Below are 22,549 nucleotides of genomic sequence, written 5' to 3'. Positions count from 1 at the left end.
TGTCTTGGGTCCCATCCCCAAGATAATCTCATTATGTATATTCAGGTATTCCAAAATTTAAAAAAAAAAACCTGAAATCCAAAATACTTTTGGTCCCAGACATTTCACATAAAAGCTACCCAGCCTATAGTTTCATCATATATTTATAGATCAGTCATTTGTAGGGAATTTTAATTCCTGTATGCATATTTTGGTTCAAATGTTTTTCCATTAAGAGTTTTTATGCTTATAATGTTTCTATTCAGTGCATATAAAGGGAATATGCAGATTGTGGAAATTTATTTGGGTTCTAGACAGTACAGTTATTGGTTCATTAATTTGTATCATCAAGTCTGCATTTCTGAAGCAAAATCCATTTTAATCTTTAACCAAGTTTATAATATCAAAAATTATGACTTGCCATTTGTAATTCCATTTTTATGTTATCAAATATATATGTAAGGAGGAGCTGAAAATGGCTTTTCAGAAGACAAAGTCAAAACCTGTGATACTAGACTACTGATTTTTTCAAGTGTCTGGCATGATGAGTTCAGCTGGAATGGGAAGTGGTGCTAGTAATGGAAGGAAGCTTTCAATGTGGGCTTTGTAGAAAGGGTGAAGGCGAAAGTTTTATATGATGCCACAAAACACTCACTATACACTTTTCACATTCAAACGAAATATGCAGAAATCAGAAATACAAGGAAGTCACTTTGCATAAAAGCTGTTATTAACCCTACTTTTTATTTAGAAATGGACTAATAGATAGCAGATTGGCAAATACCCAAAGGGAAAAAGTAAAATATATATTCCCTGTTCAACTTTCTTACCTACTTGAAAGTTAACTCTGTGAGATGCAATATCCAAGCTTATAAAGGTCAGACTGAGTTATTTTCATTTTTTGAGTTTAGTATACAGATTGAGTATTCCTTATTCAAAATGCTTGGGACCGGAAGTATTTTGGATTTCTTTTGGATTTTGGGAAGTTTGTATTATACTTAACAGTTCAGCATCCCTAATCCAAAAATTTAAGCATCTTGTTAGTACACAAAAAGTTCCAGATTTGGAGGCATTTCAGATTTTGGATTTTCAGATCAGGAATACTCAACCTTCTTTTTAAAAATGAGGTAATGCTCAAACAAGATTATAGGACCTCATGACATATAGCACTTTAAATGTTTCCTGGGACAAATGAACAATTTTAATACAAAACAAATACTGCAGTATATAAAACCTTACATGAAGTCACTTCTAATGGCTCTTGAACTCCACCTCCTCTCTCTTTTGCTATGAAGTATCCGTTTCATAAGAAACCCTTTTAGAGCAAGGACATCTTCTTCTCACCACTGTTAGAGTAGGAACCTTCCTTCTCGCCATTGGCTCATCAGAGGACTTCACGTTTTCTCTTTGAAATAATATTACAAAGAGAGGTTAGATTAATAGGCTAGTCCATAAGATTTATTTTTTAAATGTGTTTCCTCACGTAAGGCATTCTGGTACACTAAGAGATACAGAGGTCTATAAATGTAGTACTTGCCTTTAAGTAACTTGTAACTTAACGTTTAAAGTTTGAAAACTATTTTGACCAGAGCTGGAGATAACTTATGAGACTTAAATATAAATGCCTTACATATTGAATAGATACTGACTTTTTAAAAATAAGAATGTAGTGTTGAGAGAATTATCTCACACTATAGTTGCTCAAGAAGGGTGGGAATAATCAGTTAAACTAGACTGTGTTTTCTGAAAACCCTGAGTTTAGTAAAATACCCTACACCTAGTTTGACCAAATTGGAGAATTTATATAAAAGAATAGTAGGAAATAAGAGTAATAAAGTTACTACAACACAGTTGTCATGAATACTAGGTAAGAATTTTACCTTCACTTATTTGTAAGATGGAGAAGGTTTTTGCAAAGGTAATGGTGTTAATTAAAATGATGATTAGGCAAATAGCTCTTAACAGTGATATTCAGGATGAAGTAGAAGGTAAGGTTAGAAATAAAGTGAACAAATGCAGGAGACATTGTCAAAGAAAAATCTACAGGACTTAATACTATTTACAAATGAAGGGCAAGAGATGAGGAGAAATTAGTATTCCTGAATTGTGAGTTAAGGAAGTTAAGAAAATGATGGCATCATTGAAGTAGGAAAGTTAAGAGGGGTAACCACCCTTGGGGAAGATGATACAATCAATTTTAGCTGTTATTTTATTTTGTTTGTTGGTGAGACTGAGGTGATCCTGAGACATCTTAGTAGAGATTTCTCATTTGCTTTTGGAAAACTAACATAAAGATTAGGATTGGAAATGTATATTTGGGAATTAAATTCATTGTGAATAAGGCCAATGAAGTGGTTGAGATCTTTTTAAGGAGACAAGAAAGAAGGAGAATGGTAAGGGCTATGTTATAAAAGCTAGATGAAACAGCCCTGTAGGAGAACCAGGAGAAGGGTTTAATAATTACAGAGCGTTTCAGTAATGAAACCTTTGTCTCTCTTTATTGAAATCCACTCACATTATTTGAAATATTCCTCATCCAGTAATGCTCATTTGTGTATAGTAATAGCTTCTATTGATTAAAACGTAAGAGTGTTCTGGTCATTAGGCTGGAAATTCACATGTATTCTTATTTAGTTATTACACCGGTCCTGTGAGATGGATATTTTTACTATCCCCATTTTATAGGTGGGATAACAAAGTTAGAGAAGTAACTTACCCAAAGTCACACAGCTGGTAAGCACCAGAGCTAGGATTTGAAACCAGGCCTATATGACTTAGTAATCAAAGTTCCTAATTACTATATATGCCCCAACTTTTCAAGAACTGTCCCTTATTTGTCTTCTTAATATGCCCAATGTAATAGTATTTAATAAGTATTAACTAATTGATTATTTGAGAGAACTTGGAAGGGAAGGATTAAATGTGCCAAGAGAACACATAGATCCAAGTTGGCCTTCTGTAGTTGAGTTTTAAGAGATTAGCTTCGGCAAAATAGTTGAGGCAGGAATTAGACTTCAGGAAGTATAGAGTAGTGAATGGAGGGTTTAACACTAGAGCAATTACATGTATGGAGTATAACAATGAAAGAGGGAAAAATGGGATGTTTGGGGATTTGTCAGTGAGGAGGACGGGGAACTTTTGGATTTGGTGGAGTTTGTACATGTTTAAAGGAACCAATGGAAATAATGAAATTGAAAATATAAGGTGTAGTAGGGAGGGTGATTATGTATAGTAATAATAACTGTGTTATTAAGAAATATTTGAATGATTTAGCCAAATAAAAGATGAGACACCTACCTCTAAAACTGTTTTCAAAAGTTAAGAGAATGAATATGAGTAAACTTAACCAAATGGCCTAGAAGCAAGGAGCAAGAGATAGTGTTAGGGCCAGGTGCAGTGGCTCACGCCTGTAATCCCAGCACTTTGGGAGGCTGAGGCGGGTGGATCACCTGAGGTCAGGAGTTGGAGACCAGCCTGGCCAATGTGGCTAAGCCTCATCTCTACTAAAAATACAAAAATTAGCCAGGTGTGGTGGCATGTGCCAGTAATCCCAGCTACTAGGGAGGCTGAGGCAGGAGAATTGCTTGAGCCCAGGAGACGGAAGTTGCAGTGAGCTGAGATTGCGCCACTGTACTCTAGCATGGGCAATGGAGCAAGACTCTCTCTCAAAAAAAAAAAAAAAGAGAGAAAGATAGAGTTGGGGTTGGAGAAAGTAAGATTTTTTTTTTTTAATGAGGTTGAATAATAGACAAATAGCAATGCTTATGAAAAGGAGTTGTGTGAGACCTAGAGTCCAGTGGAACGTAAATGGCGTGAGTTCCTCCAAACCAGTAATTCTCTATAGCCAAGAAAAAGAGAAATAGGTTTAATCAAAAGTTAGGAATTAGTGGAAGACTGCAGTTGTAAGGTGTTCAGCATGTAAATAAATGTGTTCAACATGTAATGTGTTCAACATGTAAATAAAAAACAAAGTTAGAAAAAAGAGATTGTCGTATAAAATTCTGAATAACTTAAAGTCAATTTACAAGAGGTTGATTTCCAAAGTTAATAAAACACATTAGACTTCACAGTTTCTTGGAAGTGTGCATAAACTAAGATCTCTGAGCTATGGTAGACACTAAACCAGCACTAGGTGAGACCTGTTAGCCTGGGCACTTAAAGGATAATACAGTTTTCTTTATTGTTACAATATAAGTATCTTTTTTGTATTCTAAAAAAGATAATCTTCCTTCATCCCAATTTATTCTCTATACTATAGATCAGGTAATTAAATGAAAACATTGCAGTCATTTGTGGTCATAGAATTTTAGAAGGACACAACCCTTGCTACACAAACATTCTTAAAATAATTTCCAAAACCATTTTTCTTTAACAGGCAATAAAAATATGTACATGTACATAGAGCCTAGGAATATGTAACTGTCCCTAAACTGGGCAACTTCTTACCATGGTTTTATTGCATCTCCATATTTTCTTTTGCTTGTACTCCAAAGACAACCTCCCATCTAAGAGAAGAGAGCAACAAGCCTCTTTTAAAGGGCATCTTTAAGATATATATGAATTTGACTCCTCAGGAGTTTACATTCTAAGAGATACTAAAGCAGAGCTCAGGAGTTAAACATGTCTGCTGTATACATCAGATACATACTGATTTACCTGAAATATACTTTCCTCATAGCTTCAGTGACCTGGATTTTATCTGAAAACAACCAGCCTGCACAAAGACAAATTGTCTTCCCCAAAGTGTGTTAGAATACACTTGTGAGCATTGCAAATTTCAACTCCATTTTTTTTGTTTGTGCAGTATGGCTTTCTATATACCAGTGGTTTTCATTCTTCCTGAGAATAGGACCTTCTTTTGTAGATTTTTGTAGATATGCTAGACTCCTCCCCTCACCTTCTCCCCACTTGAGGGAAGTGTAAGAAGTGCAGATGTTTTCTTGAGAAATTCTAAAATGTGGAATTTGTTTCACTAAATATAATTTGAAAACTTTCTATCTAAAATTATAATTGTATCATCAGCTAGATAGCCTTAAGACAGTAAGCAGAAATTAGGTTTTGGTAGACTTTAATCTTCTCTCTTTGTTATTTTATTGATCATTTCAGAAAACAGAAGAGCTTAATTACAGTATAACCCTGGTTTTGGCAGAATATCCTACATTAAACTTTCTAAATTTAATATACACTTCAGTTTTAAGAATGGTATGTTGTTTTTATGATCTAAAATGGCAGAATCCAATTGAGAAATCTTATCACTTTGAAAACCTCACACATTTGTGCATCTGTGTTAATTGTTAGATTTAAAGAGTGTTAATTCTGTGTTTTAAGGGTGAAGTTTTAATAATTTATCAGCTATGAGTAACATGGACTTTTGTAAACTTCACCAGCTCTACCATGTACATAAAAGAACAGTTCCGTAAACCTCTTCCCAGTTGTTGACAGGTAGTATACTATGGTAGACCTTTTCAAAGAAATTATTTAAGACTATCTTTGAATTTCCTATCACTTATTTCTTTAGGAAGCTTTAAAATAACATATATTGCACTGAAGCTTTTTTGTTTTACTTCTGTACTTTGTCTTTATATATCCTAGGGTCAGCGATGAAAAGGATGCACGAGGGTATCTTCAGGCCTTAGCTTCTAAAATGACTGAAGAATTGGAGGCATTAAGAAATTCCAGCTTGGGTACACGAGCAACAGTAAGCTTCTATGATTTTGCATGGAGGCTTATCATACTAGAAAAAAGAGATTTAAAAAACACTATAATAAATCCAATTACTTGTATCAGTTTGTTTAGACTTTGAGCCTACTAAAGAGTTTTTTTATGAGAAAACTATTAGTTTGGGTCTTTTCCAGTTTAGAAAAACATAACACACAGCTGGTTAACTGTAATAATTTAAATGTTAAAAATAGGATGGAACTAAAAACACAGTCATTATTTCATAGGATATGCCCTGGAAAATGCGTCGTTTTGCGAAACTGGATATGTCAGCTAGACTGGAGCTGCAGTCGGCTCTGGATGCAGAAATAAGAGCCAAACAGGCCATCCAAGAAGAGTTGAATAAAGTTAAAGCGTCTAATATCATAACAGAATGGTAAGATTGAATAATATAGTCCCACTAGAATAATTTCTAAGTTTGTCAAAATTATTTGGAGAGAAGTTACATGTTTAGTTTCCATTGCTTTCTTTTAGAAAAATGATGGTCAAATATGTTACGAAGATTTGAAAATAACTAGATGCTTTTAAGCCTTGTAGATAGTGATGAGGTTTTAATATAGCGTTGTTTTCCTCTGGCTTGTCCATAAAGTAGAAGTAATAGTATTAAATAATAGTCCATTATTTAATTTTCCTCTTATAAAGTTTAGTTGACTCTCAAATTTTATTAAACCTAAAATTCTCTCATGTTTAGGAATATTATATTTGTATAAAAATACAACATATGGTGAGAACAAAATATAATCATTTGAAAATTGTGGCCTCTACCATAGGTCTTTTATCAATGAAAATTCTATTGATGGCACATTTCATAATGGTATAATATCTTTTAAGTCTAATTATTGTTTTTCATGTTTCTTTATGTATTTAGAAAAAGTATATCCCACAGTCTCTGAAGCAGTTAGCTAATGAACACATTTCCTCAATTCTTGTCACAACACTGGAGTGAATCATACTCTGAATACATAAATGATTCACAATTAGATTGATTATAAACATGGTTCAAACTAAGCCAGTTTAAGTGACATAGAGGAACAATAGAAACTTCACATCACAAGTGAAACTACAAATATGAAAATCCATTGACTGCTGAGAATACCAAAAGTTCCAAAAGCCTGAAAAGAAATGCAGGCCCATGAATTCAGTTTTTAATGGTGTGTAGTCATAGTCCTTAAACTGCAGTTGTTAATCTTTTTAATCAAATCAAAGTCCAGATACATGATACCTCTGTTGGATTATAAACTTTTGATTTATAAGCTTTTTGCTCTAAATAATGCAGATATTGTATGTTTTACTTAAATGTGCTTATGTGGCATTGAGGAAGGGAAAACTTTTTCTGGAGAAAGTGAATTGATCCCAGCGTAAAGAGCTAATGAATGTCATTCTCTGTGTTGTAATTTGAAATAAGTAAGATCTTTTCTCCTTATGCCTAGGACATACGAGTTTACATATTGTTCATATGTCAGGAAGATGAGCCAGTTTGAAAAATTATAAACTTACTCCTGAATATGCTCTACTTTCATGGTTGCCTGTAATGGTATAATATCTAACAAAGTCTAACAGAATTCTAAAATTAACCTTTGATTTTGTAACATTTTTAAATTTAGTAATTTAGTTCAGGGTCCGCAAATGTTTTCTGTAAAGATTCACTTAGTAAATATTTTAGGCTTTGATTAGCCTCCATCACAGCTTCTCATCTCTACTATTGTAGTGTAAAAGCAGCCGTAGTCAATACTGAAATGAATGAGATTGGCTGTATTCTAGTAAAACTGTTAATCTACATGAAAGTAGGTAGCAGGCTGTATTTGTTCTTCTGCAGTAATTTATAGTCCCCTAATTTACCATGCCTGACATTTAAACCAAATTAAGTTTGGCTACATCCAAGATGGCTCACTAACCAGCAATAAAAATTAATGACATTTTTCCTTTTTTCTCCTTATTTAAGTAAACTAAAAGATTCAGAGAAGAAGAACTTGGAACTACTCTCAGAAATCGAACAGCTGATAAAGGACACTGAAGAGCTTAGATCTGAAAAGGGTATGGGAGTGTGTGTTTGCCTCACTCAGGACTTACTGTTATGTTATAAATATATTTTATTACAGAAGAATCAGTTCATTGCATAGGTGGGAGAATTGTTGACCTAAGCAATTCTGGCACTCATTTATGAATATATGTGTGTATATATGATGCATGTGCATACACACACATTTGGAAGACTGGCCTCTGAGTCATTTTGTTTTACTTAATATACATTGTTTAAAGATTTCATAGTAACAGAAAAAGACACTTTGCCATAAATTTGACGTTTTTTTCAGTGCCGTGGACTACTTCATGAATAACATTTTTGCGATTGGAAAAAAAATTATTTTATAATGTACTTTATAATATTCTCAAATGCTATAATATAAGGTTATCACTCTGACAATGGCAGTATGTGTTAACATTCAGAACTTGGTAAGGGTACTTGAACAAGTATTTCTTAGCACTTTTTATGTGCCTAGAATGTATAAAAATTAGTGGGGGGGATTCACTTTCAGGGTAGTTGATGAAACAATGTATGAAATAGCTGAAGATTAATTTAGTATTAATGGAGCAATTCAGTAAGGAAAATTTTGGGGGGCATTTTAATGTCTTCTTCCAGTTTGACACTTAAATTGCTTGTCCTGTGGGATATCCCGGATTTATTACCATTTTCTTGAAAACTTAAACATTTTTCCATTCATGTTAAAGCTTAGTCAGAGTGCTTGATAGCTGTATTACATGAGCTTCTTAAACTTTCCTTAATGTGGATGTTAAGAATGTGAAGATTTAATAAAAAGAAATTCAGATATTTTTAAAATAAAGGGATATCTTATATGCATTTATTTGAAATTGATTTTCCTGACAAAGGCCATCACTGAATACTGAACTGGTTAATGGGCTTTTTATTAGGTCTAAGTGCTTCCCTATCATTTCTCAGCCATGCAACACAGTGAGATAAAACTGGTGGAGTCTCTGCATCTGCATGTAAAATGATGGAGAACAGAGAGTAATCACATAAGGAAGCTAACATGAAAAAGCCTTTACAAATAGTTGATACTCAATAAATTCTTTTTGATTGAATTTCTTAATTAACAAGAAAAGGAAGGAGCCCAGACAAAGTGAATAGTAATTCAGATTAGGAGCACAAGCCATCATGCCAAAATGAAAATCAAGCTAGGTTTTAATTAATGAAAATTGGAAAGGAGATACATTATTTAGTGAAGAAAAGAATACATAAGACATGGACAACTTGTGGCCCTAATGGCAAATAGAGACTAGTGCAGAATATGACTTGCACACCAGATGACATTGATTGCATCATTTTTAGAATAGACGTAAACTTGAAAGAGACTTAAGTTTATCACATTGCTTTATGAAGGCATGTTTACCACAGCTTTTTAATTTGGATTTTGAATATTGCAGAACAAAATTTTATTGTGTAATATAATGTATATTACTACTTCAGTAATATGATGTGATATTTACATTATGAGGGCAAGGATGCTTTTAATGCTTCATTTACTATTATGTCCCCAAGTGTCTAGAACAGTGTCTGGCACACTCTCAATATTTGAATGAATTTCTAAACATATTGCCTTACCTGATAACTGTGTTATATTATTAGATAGTAATATGAAAAACACAAATCAGCTGATGTCAATTCCTAAGGATATGGAAGTAAAAAATGTGGGATTGGCTGTTTTCTGTTTTTTTTTCTACCTAGTATTTTTATTTGTATGTTTTAAGAATTACTTGGGAAATTGTGCATTTAAAGTTAATGCCATAGTCAAGAGATATGTATGAATTTTAAAAAGTTCATCTGAGAAAAACTGGGGTTTGGAATCTTCATCCTGTCAATAAAAAAATACCTGAAATTAGATTGACAGTTTTTTTGTACTTAAGTGTATTTGTTTTATCACTGCATTAATTTCTTATAAAGGATTATTCTTATTAGTGCGTACTCTGTGCTTTGATAAGAGTATTTCAAAACAGAAGCCTATTTGGTGTTGAATTAGCTTAGAAAAATCAGACATAAACAGACTACCATTTTTAAATTCTCTCAAGCCTACCAAAAGGTTTAATGTGGTTTTTTATTATTTACTATACACAAAAAGAAAGAAACTCAGTAACTTAAATAAGCATTTCATGGAAACTGATATAAATGAACTATTAAGTGATATTCTAGGAAACACTAGTGTATTTTAGTTTTGTTTAAATGTAGAGTTAATAATAGTGATCAACTTTGAAATACAGTAGTTTGTGAACTGCTTTTAATAGATTCAGACAGGGAAGGTTATCCATTAAAATCAGTTTTAATTGTTGTAGCCTTAAAAAAAGTTGCTGCTGTCTTCTAGGTATAGAGCACCAAGACTCACAGCATTCTTTCTTGGCATTTTTGAATACGCCTACCGATGCTCTGGATCAATTTGAAGTAAGTATTAAACATGTCAGATATCCTCTGGGGTCAATTTAAAATTCACTTATAATAAAACCATTTTATTGCTTCCCACATCAGAGGACCTAGAATCTTAAATAAACAAAAACATATTAGCAGAGGAATATGTTCTGCATTCTTATGGAGACTATAATCCCACCTCTGTTTAACAAAACATCTAAGATTTAATCATGAGAGTCATTTTAAGATTTAAAAGCAATTTCATCTCCCTTAAGAAACATTAAGAGCAGAACAAATCCCAACTTTTGAAATAATTTGACAATTTTTTTATTCTCCAAAGCATAGTGCCACAGTAAAAAGTGAGAAAATGTCAAAGCTGACGATAAGGTATTGCTGGTTCTTATTTCAAATCAATTCATCTTTTAAAAACTGTACAGTAAGAAATGCTTTTTGTTAAAAGGTATTACATAGACTCTGTTAGGCATATCACACAGTAATGAAATTGTGATTATGTAGCTCTTGATCATTCCTTGGTATTTAAATTCTTTGCTTTAAAAAAATCAGCTTACTATTATCAAGTATATTTTTGTCTCAGTAAATTTAAGTGTGATTATATCTTTATTCAACAAATAATAATCACGTAGCTTTGTGCAAGGTGCTGTTGTAAGTGCTGGAGATACAGTAGTGACCAAAATAGACAAAGTCCTTCCCACTAGAACTTACATTCCAGTGGGAAGAATTAGAAGCTTCAGGAATTCCATTGCTTACTTCTTGTTGTTACTTCAAAAGTACTTACATTTAATTTGATTATTAATTATTTGTCATGAGCTTCATTTTATTACATTTTGGGCACAGTATGTGAATTGTGTTTCATTCCTTTAGGAAAAGGAAAAATAATCACTCTTTAAAAGTAATTAATGAATCTCTTAAGTTTCTCAAGAACAATGATAGTGACTGCTTTTCTCATTTATTTATTTGAATTAATGTCATTTGCCTTTCAATTGTTTTACAAAATTTTTGATTTATTATTAAATTGCTTCATCCATATTTTCTATTTTTTTATTGCTGTATTCGTTAAATAGGATTCCTTTTCTTCTTCCTCATCTTCACTGATTGATTTTTTGGATGACGTAAGTCTTTGATTTTCAAACCAATGCATCCTTCAGTAAAAAAGATCAGTGAATTGATTTGAAGAATTTGCCTAGTAATGCAGTCAGTTTTAGAAATACCACAGTTGAAAATTTATGTGAGCCAAAATATGCTTCTTTCTTATCTTAAATATAATGAAGGATTTATCAGTATTAAACATAATGAAGTAAAAATTTACTTTGAAAAATGCTTTGACTGTTGTAGAATCCCAGTATTTTCAATCTTTGTAAGAATTCTAAAACTAGAATGCTTATTTAATTATTGTTTTATATATATATATATAAAAATAATTGCTTATTTTTATTTTTCCTGGTGATTTCTATTTTACTTTTCCCTTTTCTTTTCAGCACTTTACTGTTTAATTTCTATGTTGGTTAAAAATAAACCTCTGGTGGTATAATCAAAAAAAGTTACTTTTAATTAATTTCTCCAATAGGTTTTATTGTATGACAATAATAGAGTACTGATTTTAAAATAAATCAATTTTTAATTGATTTATTTCTAATGCTGACAGAATTTCTCTTCTAATGTGCAAAGTGATTTTAGTTAACATATGCACTATATGCACTATAAATTGACTGCATTATCACTTTCTCTCCTGAATTCTATCAATTTAATAATTTAGAAGTTCCTGTTAAATGTGTATCATTCATTCTCTTTACTACCTGGCATAACATTCTCTCTATTCCACATCAAATGGCACAGTAATTCTTGTCCTAAAGCATTTATTATCCTGTTGAATATTTAGTCTTTACAGAAATGGGGAAATAAAATGGATTCAAATGCAAATATTGTGCATAGAACTGTTTTTAAAATCGGGAGATTTTTAAATGTTTTATTCTTTCTGTTTTGTTAGGATACTTATAGTCAGAAGAATAGTTAGCATAATGTTCTGCTAAAGGAACTTCTTGATCTAGATGTTTAAAAATTATTGAACAAAAAAGTGATTTTGAATATGCTTGGAATATTTATACTGAAGTTTGCACATTTTCATTCTAAATGAAATTCTAAGTGTTTTGCTATTCTCGAAACAAATAATTACTCTGGTTAACTCTATAGTGTGATAAAAAGAGAACTCTCCTCGTGTACAATGGTATTGCATGTTATAATCTGCTGCTCAGGATATTAAAATACTCAATATGGTATTTCCATACAGATATTATTCACCTTAAAAAGAAAGGGAAGGAAGTTTGAGTAAATTATTTTAGTTGTTCTTTCCACAAGAAAACCTTTTTATTTCTACCAAACTTCTCTCCATCCCTTTTCTTGTCACAAAAAAAATATATACATATATTTGATTGTAAAACCTAGGAGCAGTATGTATTTTGGCAAATACATGAGGTCTTCTCAGCAGATCTTTCAGGAATGCACACCCCAGCCAGGTCCTCAGCTTGTTTCTGCTCTCACAGGCACTCTGCCACTGCTGCCACCCATCTGTAATACCTGAGCACCCCACAGCCATTTCCCAGTGTTAGTTTTCCTCCAGGAATATCCTTTGTTATCTTCTACCCTCTATTAATGCAACATTGAGCTCAGTACAAACATAAAAGTAAATTTTATTGCACTGCAAGGGAACTCCTAGTATGAAGTAAAAAGGAGCTGAGTTCACAAGAGCTGCCAAATCTTTTATTTATATTCCAGCTTCTAAAAGGCATGATTTCCCACTCATGTGCTTTCTAAGCTGCATTCTCCCAATTTATTGGTTAGGTGCATAAGCAGACACAAATCCTGCCTGTACAACTTTCTAGGTGTATGGTTTGGAAGAAATTAACCTTTCTACACCCTAAGTTTGCTCATCAGACAAATAGTAATAATAATATAACTAATCTAATAGTGTTGTTTGAAGATTTAAGGAAACGGTATATGTAATGCCATCAGTAATAATGCCCTTATTACTTTTAATAAGCTGGTTCCCTCCCTTTCTGTATTCTCTTTAGCTTCTTTTCTCATCCATCAGTTCAGTTTCACTTAAATACTTTCTTAGCCCTTCATCACTCAGTCATCTACCCACCACCAATATTTTATGGCACAAACTTCGTGTTTCTCTTTAGAGTTTGTACCTATGATCTCCCTTTCCAGGGTTATCATTCATTCATTTGATCCTCAAAGTCATAGCAGAATGATGTTTTGAACAGCAGTATTCAATCTTTGATATACTTGAGTTCAGCATCCAAGATATTTTGTATAAAGCTCAAGTTCTTCTGTAGCTCTTTTTCTGCTAGGAACTTGGACTCTTTTTTTTTTCTTTTGAGACAGAGTTTCAGTCTGTCGCCAGGCTGGAGTGCAGTGACACGATCTCAGCTCACTGCAACCTCCGCGTCCCAGGTTCAAGCGATTCTCCTGCCTCAACCTCCCAAGTAGCTGGGACTACAGGTGCATGCGCCCCGTGTCTAGCTAATTTTTGTATTTTTAGTAGAGACGGGCTTTCACCATGTTGGCCGAGCTGCTCTTGAACTCCTGACCTCATGATCCACCCGCCTCAACCTCTCAAAGTGCTGGGATTACAGGCATGAGCCACCACGCCCAGCTGTACTTGGATTCTTAAGGAGCAAATCAAGACTCTGTTGTTCTCTGTGCCAAATCTAGTTATATTGTGCTTGATGCTTATATGCCTGCCCTTTGTAGTAAGTAAGGCTCTAATGAGTAGTACGCATCCTTCTGGACATTCTTTTTTGTTTTCTGTCTCGTTGCTATAGAGGAGATTATGTTGAAGACCTAAAGTTTGAATTGCAGCTGGAACTTGTACGTATAGAAGGGAATAAGGCTAGTATTGACCAGAATTGCAGGAATCAAGTCCTTTGATATCAACATATTCTCATTCTTCTCCCTCTGTCTCTGTGAACCCAATGTTCTCATGCTGCCCTCTGATTTGTCGGAGCTTTATCACCAGTGCCTCTCCTCCTCCAAAGTTACCTTCTTTACTCCTACTTTTACCCTTCCACACAGGCCTCTAAGTGTAGTTACTTTATTTAAAACAGTACGGTTTTAAGTTAAAATGTTCCCACCCCTATTTTTTCCTCCCCATGTTTTGCCTGTTAACTCAAAATTCAAATGAATGCTGGAATTTTTGGCACAATGGGAAGATGTTCGGAGCAAGATGCTTTCCTTTTTAAGTCACATTGTTTGGCCAGTCTTTGTATGTTTAAGAGTACCTTTGAAGAGAAGGAAGATATGTAATACCAGTCATTCCCTTCCCTCTGGGAAAATGAAAGGAAGCAACCAGGCAGAGCAGAGTGTATTCTCAACACTCTGCTTCTCTAACTTGGGGGAATGTAGGCATTTGGGCTTTTCTACATGTAGAATCATAGAGTTTTAAAGGAGAAAACCTTAGAAAATATTTAATCCGGTTGTTTTAACCATTACAGCACTCTTCCGTTATTAGGAGTGGATAGGTTACCCTCCCATTTTTAAGAGTGACTTTTTTGAAGTTCTCTATCTTTGGGGATTAGGACAGTGTGGTGATACATTGTTATGTAAAATATTCTTTAGGACAGATAAAGAAGGGTTTGAGTTAATTAATTTATTTATTTTGAGATAGAGTCTCGCTCTCTCACCCAGGCTGGAGTGCAGTGGCGCGATGTCAGCTCACTGCAAGTTCCGCCTCCCAGGTTCACGCCATTCTCCTGCCTCAGCCTCCCGAGTAGCTGGGACCACAGGCGCCAACCACCACGCCTGGCTAATTTTTTGTATTTTTAGTAGAGACGGGGTTTCACCGTGTTAGCCAGGATGGTCTCAATCTCCTTACCTCGTGATCTGCCCACCTCAGCCTCCCAAAGTGCTGGGATTACAGGCGTGAGCCACCGTGCCCGGCCGGGTTTGAGTTAATTTTAAAAGAAATCGAAACTACTTTGATAAGTGGTCTCTTGAGAAAAGCATTTCCATTCAACCTATTAAGGAAGCAGTAGAATAGAGATACCAAGATCCCTTCTGCTGTAGAAATCATTCCCACTTCTACCCTCATCTTTTCCTTCAACTGTACATGCCCAGTCCTGGACTGTCTAGTCCATATTAGCCCCAGCCTCTTTCTCTAGGTAATAAACAGGGTGAGGAGCAAATGGAGCTCAGCTGCTTAGATTTTCCCATTTCTCTCCCCCATCTGTTCCCTTCATCCCAATAGTAACAGATCCAGGGATCATCACACCAAGTTTGTAGCAACTTCCTATACTCTCTTCAGTTCGTTTTCTTTTCAGCCAAACCTGAAAAAGCTTGGCTTGAGAATATTATAGATAATACTAATTACAATCATATAAGTTAACTGCTTGCTGTTTATATTTGAGAAACATATAGTCATATATTAAATATGTGCTAAGTTAAGTTTTGAATTTGATTAAATTGCAATTCTACACTTTGTTCATTTAGTCCCAGTTCACAAAAATAGAAATTGCCTATTTGCCTGGAAAATGAGAATGTACTCAACTTGCTTTTTCAGAGTTTTCTTACTCTGATATACTGATGAAAGAGTAAATCAAGGATTAAGCTCTGGAATATAAAAGTCAGACACAGAGAAACAGAGATAGTATCTTTTAGCCCAACTGTCTGATCCCCCTAATATTGTTTTCCATTCTTATATTCTGGCATATAAGAAAAGCAAGCAGTCTGACAATATTGGCAGGCTGAGTTCTGGACTTGGTTTTAACCTTGTATAACATCTTACTAAGATGCTTCAAAATACTTAATTTCAGTCATGGCTTCTAACTTCTTTATCTCTTGGTTTAACATGGTTTTATCTCCCAGCTTCTTTTACATTCTGTTACAATCAGTTACAGAAATCTGAGGCTTGGCAGCATAGTTTCAGCGATACTTAGGGGGATGGTCAATTGTATGTGAGAATTGGTAGGAAATAGAATTTTAAAACATACGTTTTAAAGATTTTTAGTCCATGACCAAAATCAGACCTAGCTTCTTTGGCATTCCTGAAATTTGCTCATTCAATTCTTGTTTTTACAAGTTCTATCCACATATTCACCACAACCCTACCTGAAGATTGCATATTTCAGAAAGTTACATGCATTTTTTCCTCAACTTAGGCAATATATTATGTTGAACATAATTGTATATATTACATATTTTATTGCATATATAATATAATAATATATTTAGACAATCTAAAGGGAAAGAACCATGATTACATAGTCCATTTCTTTGGCATTTTATCAAATAAGACCTCTAGGATTAATTAAACCTTAAAAACTGTTAGCAAAATTATGTACTCCTGAGATTATTTCTTTTGGTTTCTGCTTGTGTGCATACCTTCATATTCAGTCTTAAAGTTTTGGTGGCAAGTCATGGACCTATATATGAAATACATGTTTTAAAGTGGTATTTGGTTGCACATTAAGACAAGGTGCTGGTTTATAGTGTTTGCCATGAATTCAATTTCAGTGTTTATAAAAAACCAGTGTGTGTAGGTATATATGAGAGAGAACGTGTGTGGGTGTGTTTTCCTCTAACTCACCTTTTCTGTTGGAAACATAAAAATAGTTGAAAACATAACAATATTGAAAACATTAAAATTAGACATTTTCTAGGTAAACACTTTGGTAAGAAATCATTGCTGTGGTGATAGTATCATTATTAGCTTTAAATGGTATTAGCTTAGAAAATGTATCGTCCTTCATTTTCAAAGATAGTTTCGGGAGACATTTTAACTTGTTTTTAGTATAGTAATAATAAATTTATTTTTTTTTAGATATTCATGCTCTTTTTCGTGGTTTTAGCACACTCCAGACTCTAGTCTAGAAGTAGAGATAGCCAAAAAAGTTTTTTTTTTTAATGTTAAACATTTTAGCACTTTTTACGTGGGTAGTAATATACTGGGCATAATGGATACAAAGACAAAACAGATGTGGAAATAGACCTCAAAATGCTTATAATTAGAAAAATAATTATATAGTTACGCACTATGCAACGTGGAAAGCAATAAATGCCGTGAGAAATATCTAGGCTAAGTACTGTGGACATTGAGAAGGATTCATTCAATATTTATTGAGAATTTTTAATTTAATTTAAAGGCTTACGCTAAGCATAATACAATATTTCCTGCCCTTAGTCATAATACAATATTTCCTGCCCTGACAGTCTAATGGGAAAGACAAATATATAACCAGATAACTATAATACCATGTGGGAAATATAGTAATAAAAGATAAAGATTGTATATCATGGGAATACAAAGAAGAGAGATTTCTGATTGAACCAGGAGGATCCAGAAAAGCCTACTAAAGGAAATAATGCCTGAGCTGGGTCTTCACAGATGAGTATGTTCAGCAAAATCATAAAACAACTACATAAGAGGAATATATTCTAGACAGGCAGAGCGAACTTGTGGGGGTAGGGAGCAGGGAGTTATGGAGTTGTGGACAGAGGGAGATTTCAATTTGGTTTGAATTGTCCCTTGCTTGGCAAACAAAAAGGGTGAGGAAGGGATTGAGAAATGAGTATGAAGACATTGGCAAAGGCCAGAATAAGGGTCTGTGTTTCTCAACTTTATACTTCATATTATGGAGCTTAGGTTTCATCAGTCCCATATGTAATAATTATTAAAAGATTTAACAGAAGAGAAAGGTGACAGCTTCATTTTGGACAAGTTAAGTTTGAGATTCCTAAGGGACATCCAGTTGGAGATGTCCAGCAGACAGTCAGATATTTAATATATGCGTCAGGAGTTTAAGGAAGAGGAGTGAACTGGCAACAGAGATTTGGAAATAATCAGAGTTGAAAGTGGATGAGATTCCCCAAGGGGCAGACTGTAGCAGTGAGCCAAGGACAGAAACCTGGAATCTCCATTGAAGAAAGGGTGAAGGAATAGGACTCCTATGTGGTTACTCAGGAAAGTACCTGTCAGAAAAACTAGAGAAGCGGAGAATTTTAAGGAGGGGAATGGTCAGTGTGATGGTATGGCAGAGGTGGCTGGTCAGATAGGACAAACCGGAAATACTGACCTGCTGAGTATCAGATCAAAGCAGAATCTGAATTGCACTGTATTAGAAGTTAATTGGGAGTTTAGAAAGTACAGGCAGCGATTGTATACCATTTTTCAGAAGTCTGGCTGAGGAAGTTTGAATCCTGGCCCTACCACTTAATAGTTTTATGACCTTAGGCAAGTTGATCCGTCTTCTACATCTTTAAAATGAGGATCATAATTCCTACCTTACAGGGTTTCTGTGAGAATTAAAGTAATTCATATATGTAAAGCACTTTGAAAGGGATCTGCATATACTCTTCACATAATAAATGTTATTATGATTATTAAGGAAGAAGGGAGATAGATTAATTGATAGCTAGAGGAAGAGTTGGAGTTGATTTATTGTTTGGTTGGTTGGTTTTGGGGGCAAGAAGGAATGAGAGAGATTCTTCCCATTAATAACTGAGGAAAAGTAACTAGGTTTGAACCAGAGACTTTAGCCTCCATAATGGAAAAACTTCTTTAGAACTCTCCAGGCCTTCTAATCCTGGTTTACTATTAACTCTGTAGGACACGGTGTTCAAATTATCTCCCATTCCAGTTTCCTATGGAAAGAAAGAATAGTTCTGGCCAGGCACGGTGGTTCACACCTGTAATCCCAGCACTTTGGGAGGCTGAGGCAGACGGATCACTTAGGAGTTCGAGACCAGCCTGGCCAACATGGTGAAACCCCATCTCTACTAAAAATACAGAAATTAGCTGGGCATGGTGGCGCATACTTGTAGTCACAGCTACTCGGGAGGCTGAGGGAGGAGAATCACTTGAACCTGGGAGGTAGAGGTTGCAGTGAGCCGAGATCACGCCACTGCATCCACCTAGGTGACAGAGCAAGACTCTGTCTCAAAAAAAAAAAAAAAAAAAAAAAAAAAAAAGTTGTTCCTATTTACTTACCTGCCAGAGTTATTGTAACACTAATACTGAATTTTTGGTAGTGTTTCTCATTCTTTAACTTTTCACTTTTGTCTTAAATCTTCTATAACTCCTGTAGACCTAGTCTATAAGTTCCCTCCTCTAGGTCCCCAAGAAAATCTTGTCTATCCCTCCTCTATACAAACCATGTATGTATCTCAATGATAGCATTTGTCACATTGTCGCTGGCATGATGTCTTCTCTACCAGTCTGTGAACTTCCATGTCTTGTTTATCTTTCAGTCCCTTGCAAAGTCAGCTTAGTATCCAACGTATTATAAGCTCACAACAAACATTAGGTTGGATTGAATGTTAGAAATTGCCGAAGTAGATATGGTTCATATTAGTGAAGCTCTACTGCTGGAGCATCACAAAAATATTTTGATTGGGAGGCCAAGGTGGGCGGGTCACGAGGTCAAGAGATCGAGACCATCCTGGCTAACATGGTGAAACCCCGTCTCTATTAAAAATACAAAAAATTAGCCAGGCGTCGTGGCGGGCACCTGTAATCCCAGCTACTCAGGAGGCTGAGGCAGGAGAATGGCATGAACCCGGGAGGCGGAGCTTGCAGTGAGCCAAGATTGCGCCACTGCACTCCAGCCTGGGTGAGAGAGCATGACTCCCATCTCAAAAAAAAAAAAAAAAAAAAAAAAGTTTTTGAGATAATTGTTACTTTTTTCCTAATTACTTAATTCTTTAATGTTAGAAAGGTGAAAGTCCCTCTTTTGACTCCGGCTGAAGTTGAGTCAGGATAGAGTATTGTTCAAATAACTTTTTATTTTAATTTATTGTCATTAATTCTGAAATCCTGACTTAGCCCTTGCCATTTAAAAGAATCATTTTTGAAAAGAGTAAAAATTTAGTAGGTAAATGTCTAAAGCCAGGCTAATTCATTATTTTATTGAATGTTTGCCAGCACTAAATCAGAAATATCTAGATCCTTTTTGTTTTCATTTGTTCCAGTCTGCTACTGCCAACCTTTCCAGAAAAGAAATTGTCTATCACTTGATGAAGCCTTATTTTGTGGGTCACTGTACATGGGCCAGTGAAAAGTTTGTCAACCTTAGATGTAGTCCAAACAACTGTTTCTTTACCATCCTATCCTCCAGTTTTTCCTAAAAATACATATACATTCAACCTATCCAAAACTCTGGCTTTATATGTATGTTTATATACTTTGTCTGTTAATACAATAGCAGTCCTTGAGAGTCTTACGTGTGTAATATTTGTAACATGTCCTATTCTCCTTTCTCTGTTGAAGCGCTCTCCATCCTGTACTCCAGCTAGCAAAGGCAGACGTGTAAGAGACTTTTGCACTTTATGTACCCATCCTGAGGCCTTTTACCCCTCTCTCATCCTTTTGCCTGTGATTGCGGAACCTGTTAATGTTTTTGTGGTATATTACTACATTTATTGCATGCTTTGTGCTGCTGCTCCTGCTGTTGCTGTGCTGCTTTTATGTATTTTTTTTTTGGCTTTGGCCGCAAAGCTTTAGGAATGTTCATATAAATTACTATAACCAAACTACTAAAATGATAAGATATCTTTTTTTATTTTGATCAAGGGGAAAAGTGATCCTAAAGTATGCCTTCCAAGTAGTCAGAGATAAAGTACATGAGCTCCTAATAATCTGTTTTAAGCAAATATGTAGATTGTTTCTTAGAGATTTTAATTATGTAGAAAGAAAACTTGATCATTCATGTTGTACAAAATTCAAAAATGATTTGGAACAAATTATACACCTTATTGACTACAATTTATGTAAATCAGTTCTGGAGAAATCTTGGTTTTTTTTTTTTAATGTATTTCAGAGGAATCTCCCAAACTATAGATCTGAGGAAATAATGTGAATAATAAATCCTTTCTATTCTAAGATAATTCCAAGATTTAAAAAATATCAGTAACATTATTTATATATGTATTATTAACAAACTGTAAATATCTTCCTATACTAATCCTAGCTCCGTGTTTCTTAACTTGAAATGAGTCACTACCGCTGTGCTACAAGATTCTGAGGTAGTCAGCCACTACCTCTGTGCTGCAAGATTCTGACATGCCCAGAGATGGAACTTTTCTAAACCAGCCACATTCCAACACTAGTCATAAACACGCATACATACTCCCTATTTGAAAAGTGACAGGGTAGCTGACAGTGTTGGGATTTTCATATACTATGTAAAATAGTAACATTCAAAAGAAAGTCAGTAATGGATACAAGTTCGTAATGTTCACCAGTCATCTCCATGGAGACTGATCAACACTTTACATTCAGAATTCTTGGACTCGGAAAGTTCTAGATGAGGGAATTCTGTGGTTTGTGGTAGGCATGGGAAGCAGTAGGGGTGGCCTGCTGCTTCCTGTGGTCCTGTCTTTCTGGTATGTTGGAGGGTTGGTTGTAAAATAAACATGAATAACTCTATTATAGCATATATAATGTTTTCGGATTGCGTCTTAATAATGAATAAGCATTTTGGATACCTGTACTATGGCCAGTAGAACTGCATTCAAGTGATATCTCATTAATTATTGTGTTTATGAAAGATTACTAGTTCAACTGATTGCTTGATTATTTTGAAACTTGTAGAGACTTAAAACCATTAGATATTTGGATTTATCAAATGAATCTGAATATATGTTGATTACATTACATAACCTCTAGAAGGGAAAACCAGTATGTTGTGTGCCCATAATTATATTAGGGTCAAATCATCAGCCCATGAATTGACTAAATTTTTAACTACTTGGTTTTTTTTTATAAGGTTATAATTTAGGATTTGTTTCTCTAATTTTATTATGGATTAATTATGTCTCACTTGCCTTGCAGACTTTCTGGGGCCTTGGCCACCTAGAACATTTTTTGTGAATCTTGAAATAAGAAAAAAATTTTGGAGGGAAATAGCTGTTATAAGGTCTCTCCTTAATTCTATGTCTTTATGAGATATGAATAAACTATAATTAACCATAATCTATTGACTTATAATTACATATTATTTTAAACGTAGATATAATAGGCTTGGTTATCTGCTTTCTTGGCCTCCTTCAATTTTTCTTTGGTTAAGTATCGGACAAAAAAAGTCAGCCACTGAAAAGTAATAGTGCCTGTGAAGATGCTTGAAGAATTACAAATTACTCAGCTGTTAAATAGAAGCATCTCAGTGGTATAGTGTAGAACCTCAGTGTTCCCTGGGACATCAGTGTATTTCAGTAGGACACATACAGTTACCATTCTTAACAATGGCCTCTGTTGTAACAGTAGCATAAGATTTTATGTTATATACCATGTTTTTAGATAAGAAAATATGCAGTATTTTAATAAATTTAAAATTAAATAACTATGAAATGTCATATGAATGAGGTAGTATTACAAAATAATGTTTCTTGCATTCTTTTTTCTAGTATGCTATTAAACCTCATTTA

General features: G+C 34.4%; 1 protein-coding gene across 20 annotated transcripts in view; it reads left to right on the top strand.

The window, feature by feature from the left end:
- Positions 1 to 22,549, top strand: part of CDC42BPA (CDC42 binding protein kinase alpha) — a 313,445-nt gene that overhangs the window by 225,260 nt on the left and 65,636 nt on the right. For 6 of the 20 annotated variants that reach the window (XR_008649731.2, XM_055235029.2, XM_055235023.2 and 3 more), the window contains 6 exons: positions 5,572 to 5,677; positions 5,925 to 6,073; positions 7,640 to 7,731; positions 10,071 to 10,147; positions 11,194 to 11,241; positions 20,394 to 20,432. Coding sequence is in view for 19 of the 20 variants with exons in the window: in XM_055235029.2 (XP_055091004.1) it covers positions 5,572 to 5,677; positions 5,925 to 6,073; positions 7,640 to 7,731; positions 10,071 to 10,147; positions 11,194 to 11,241; positions 20,394 to 20,432 (511 nt within the window). In the remaining variant the exon portion in view is untranslated. The remainder of the gene's footprint in view (positions 1 to 5,571; positions 5,678 to 5,924; positions 6,074 to 7,639; positions 7,732 to 10,070; positions 10,148 to 11,193; positions 11,242 to 20,393; positions 20,433 to 22,549) is intronic. The other 14 variants (XM_055235037.2, XM_055235028.2, XM_055235021.2 and 11 more) reach the window with 4 other exon arrangements.

Source organism: Symphalangus syndactylus, chromosome 19, assembly GCF_028878055.3.
Source record: "Symphalangus syndactylus isolate Jambi chromosome 19, NHGRI_mSymSyn1-v2.1_pri, whole genome shotgun sequence".
In the NCBI taxonomy this organism is placed as follows: Eukaryota; Metazoa; Chordata; class Mammalia; order Primates; family Hylobatidae; genus Symphalangus; species Symphalangus syndactylus.
This window is presented reverse-complemented; position numbering and strand designations above follow the sequence as displayed.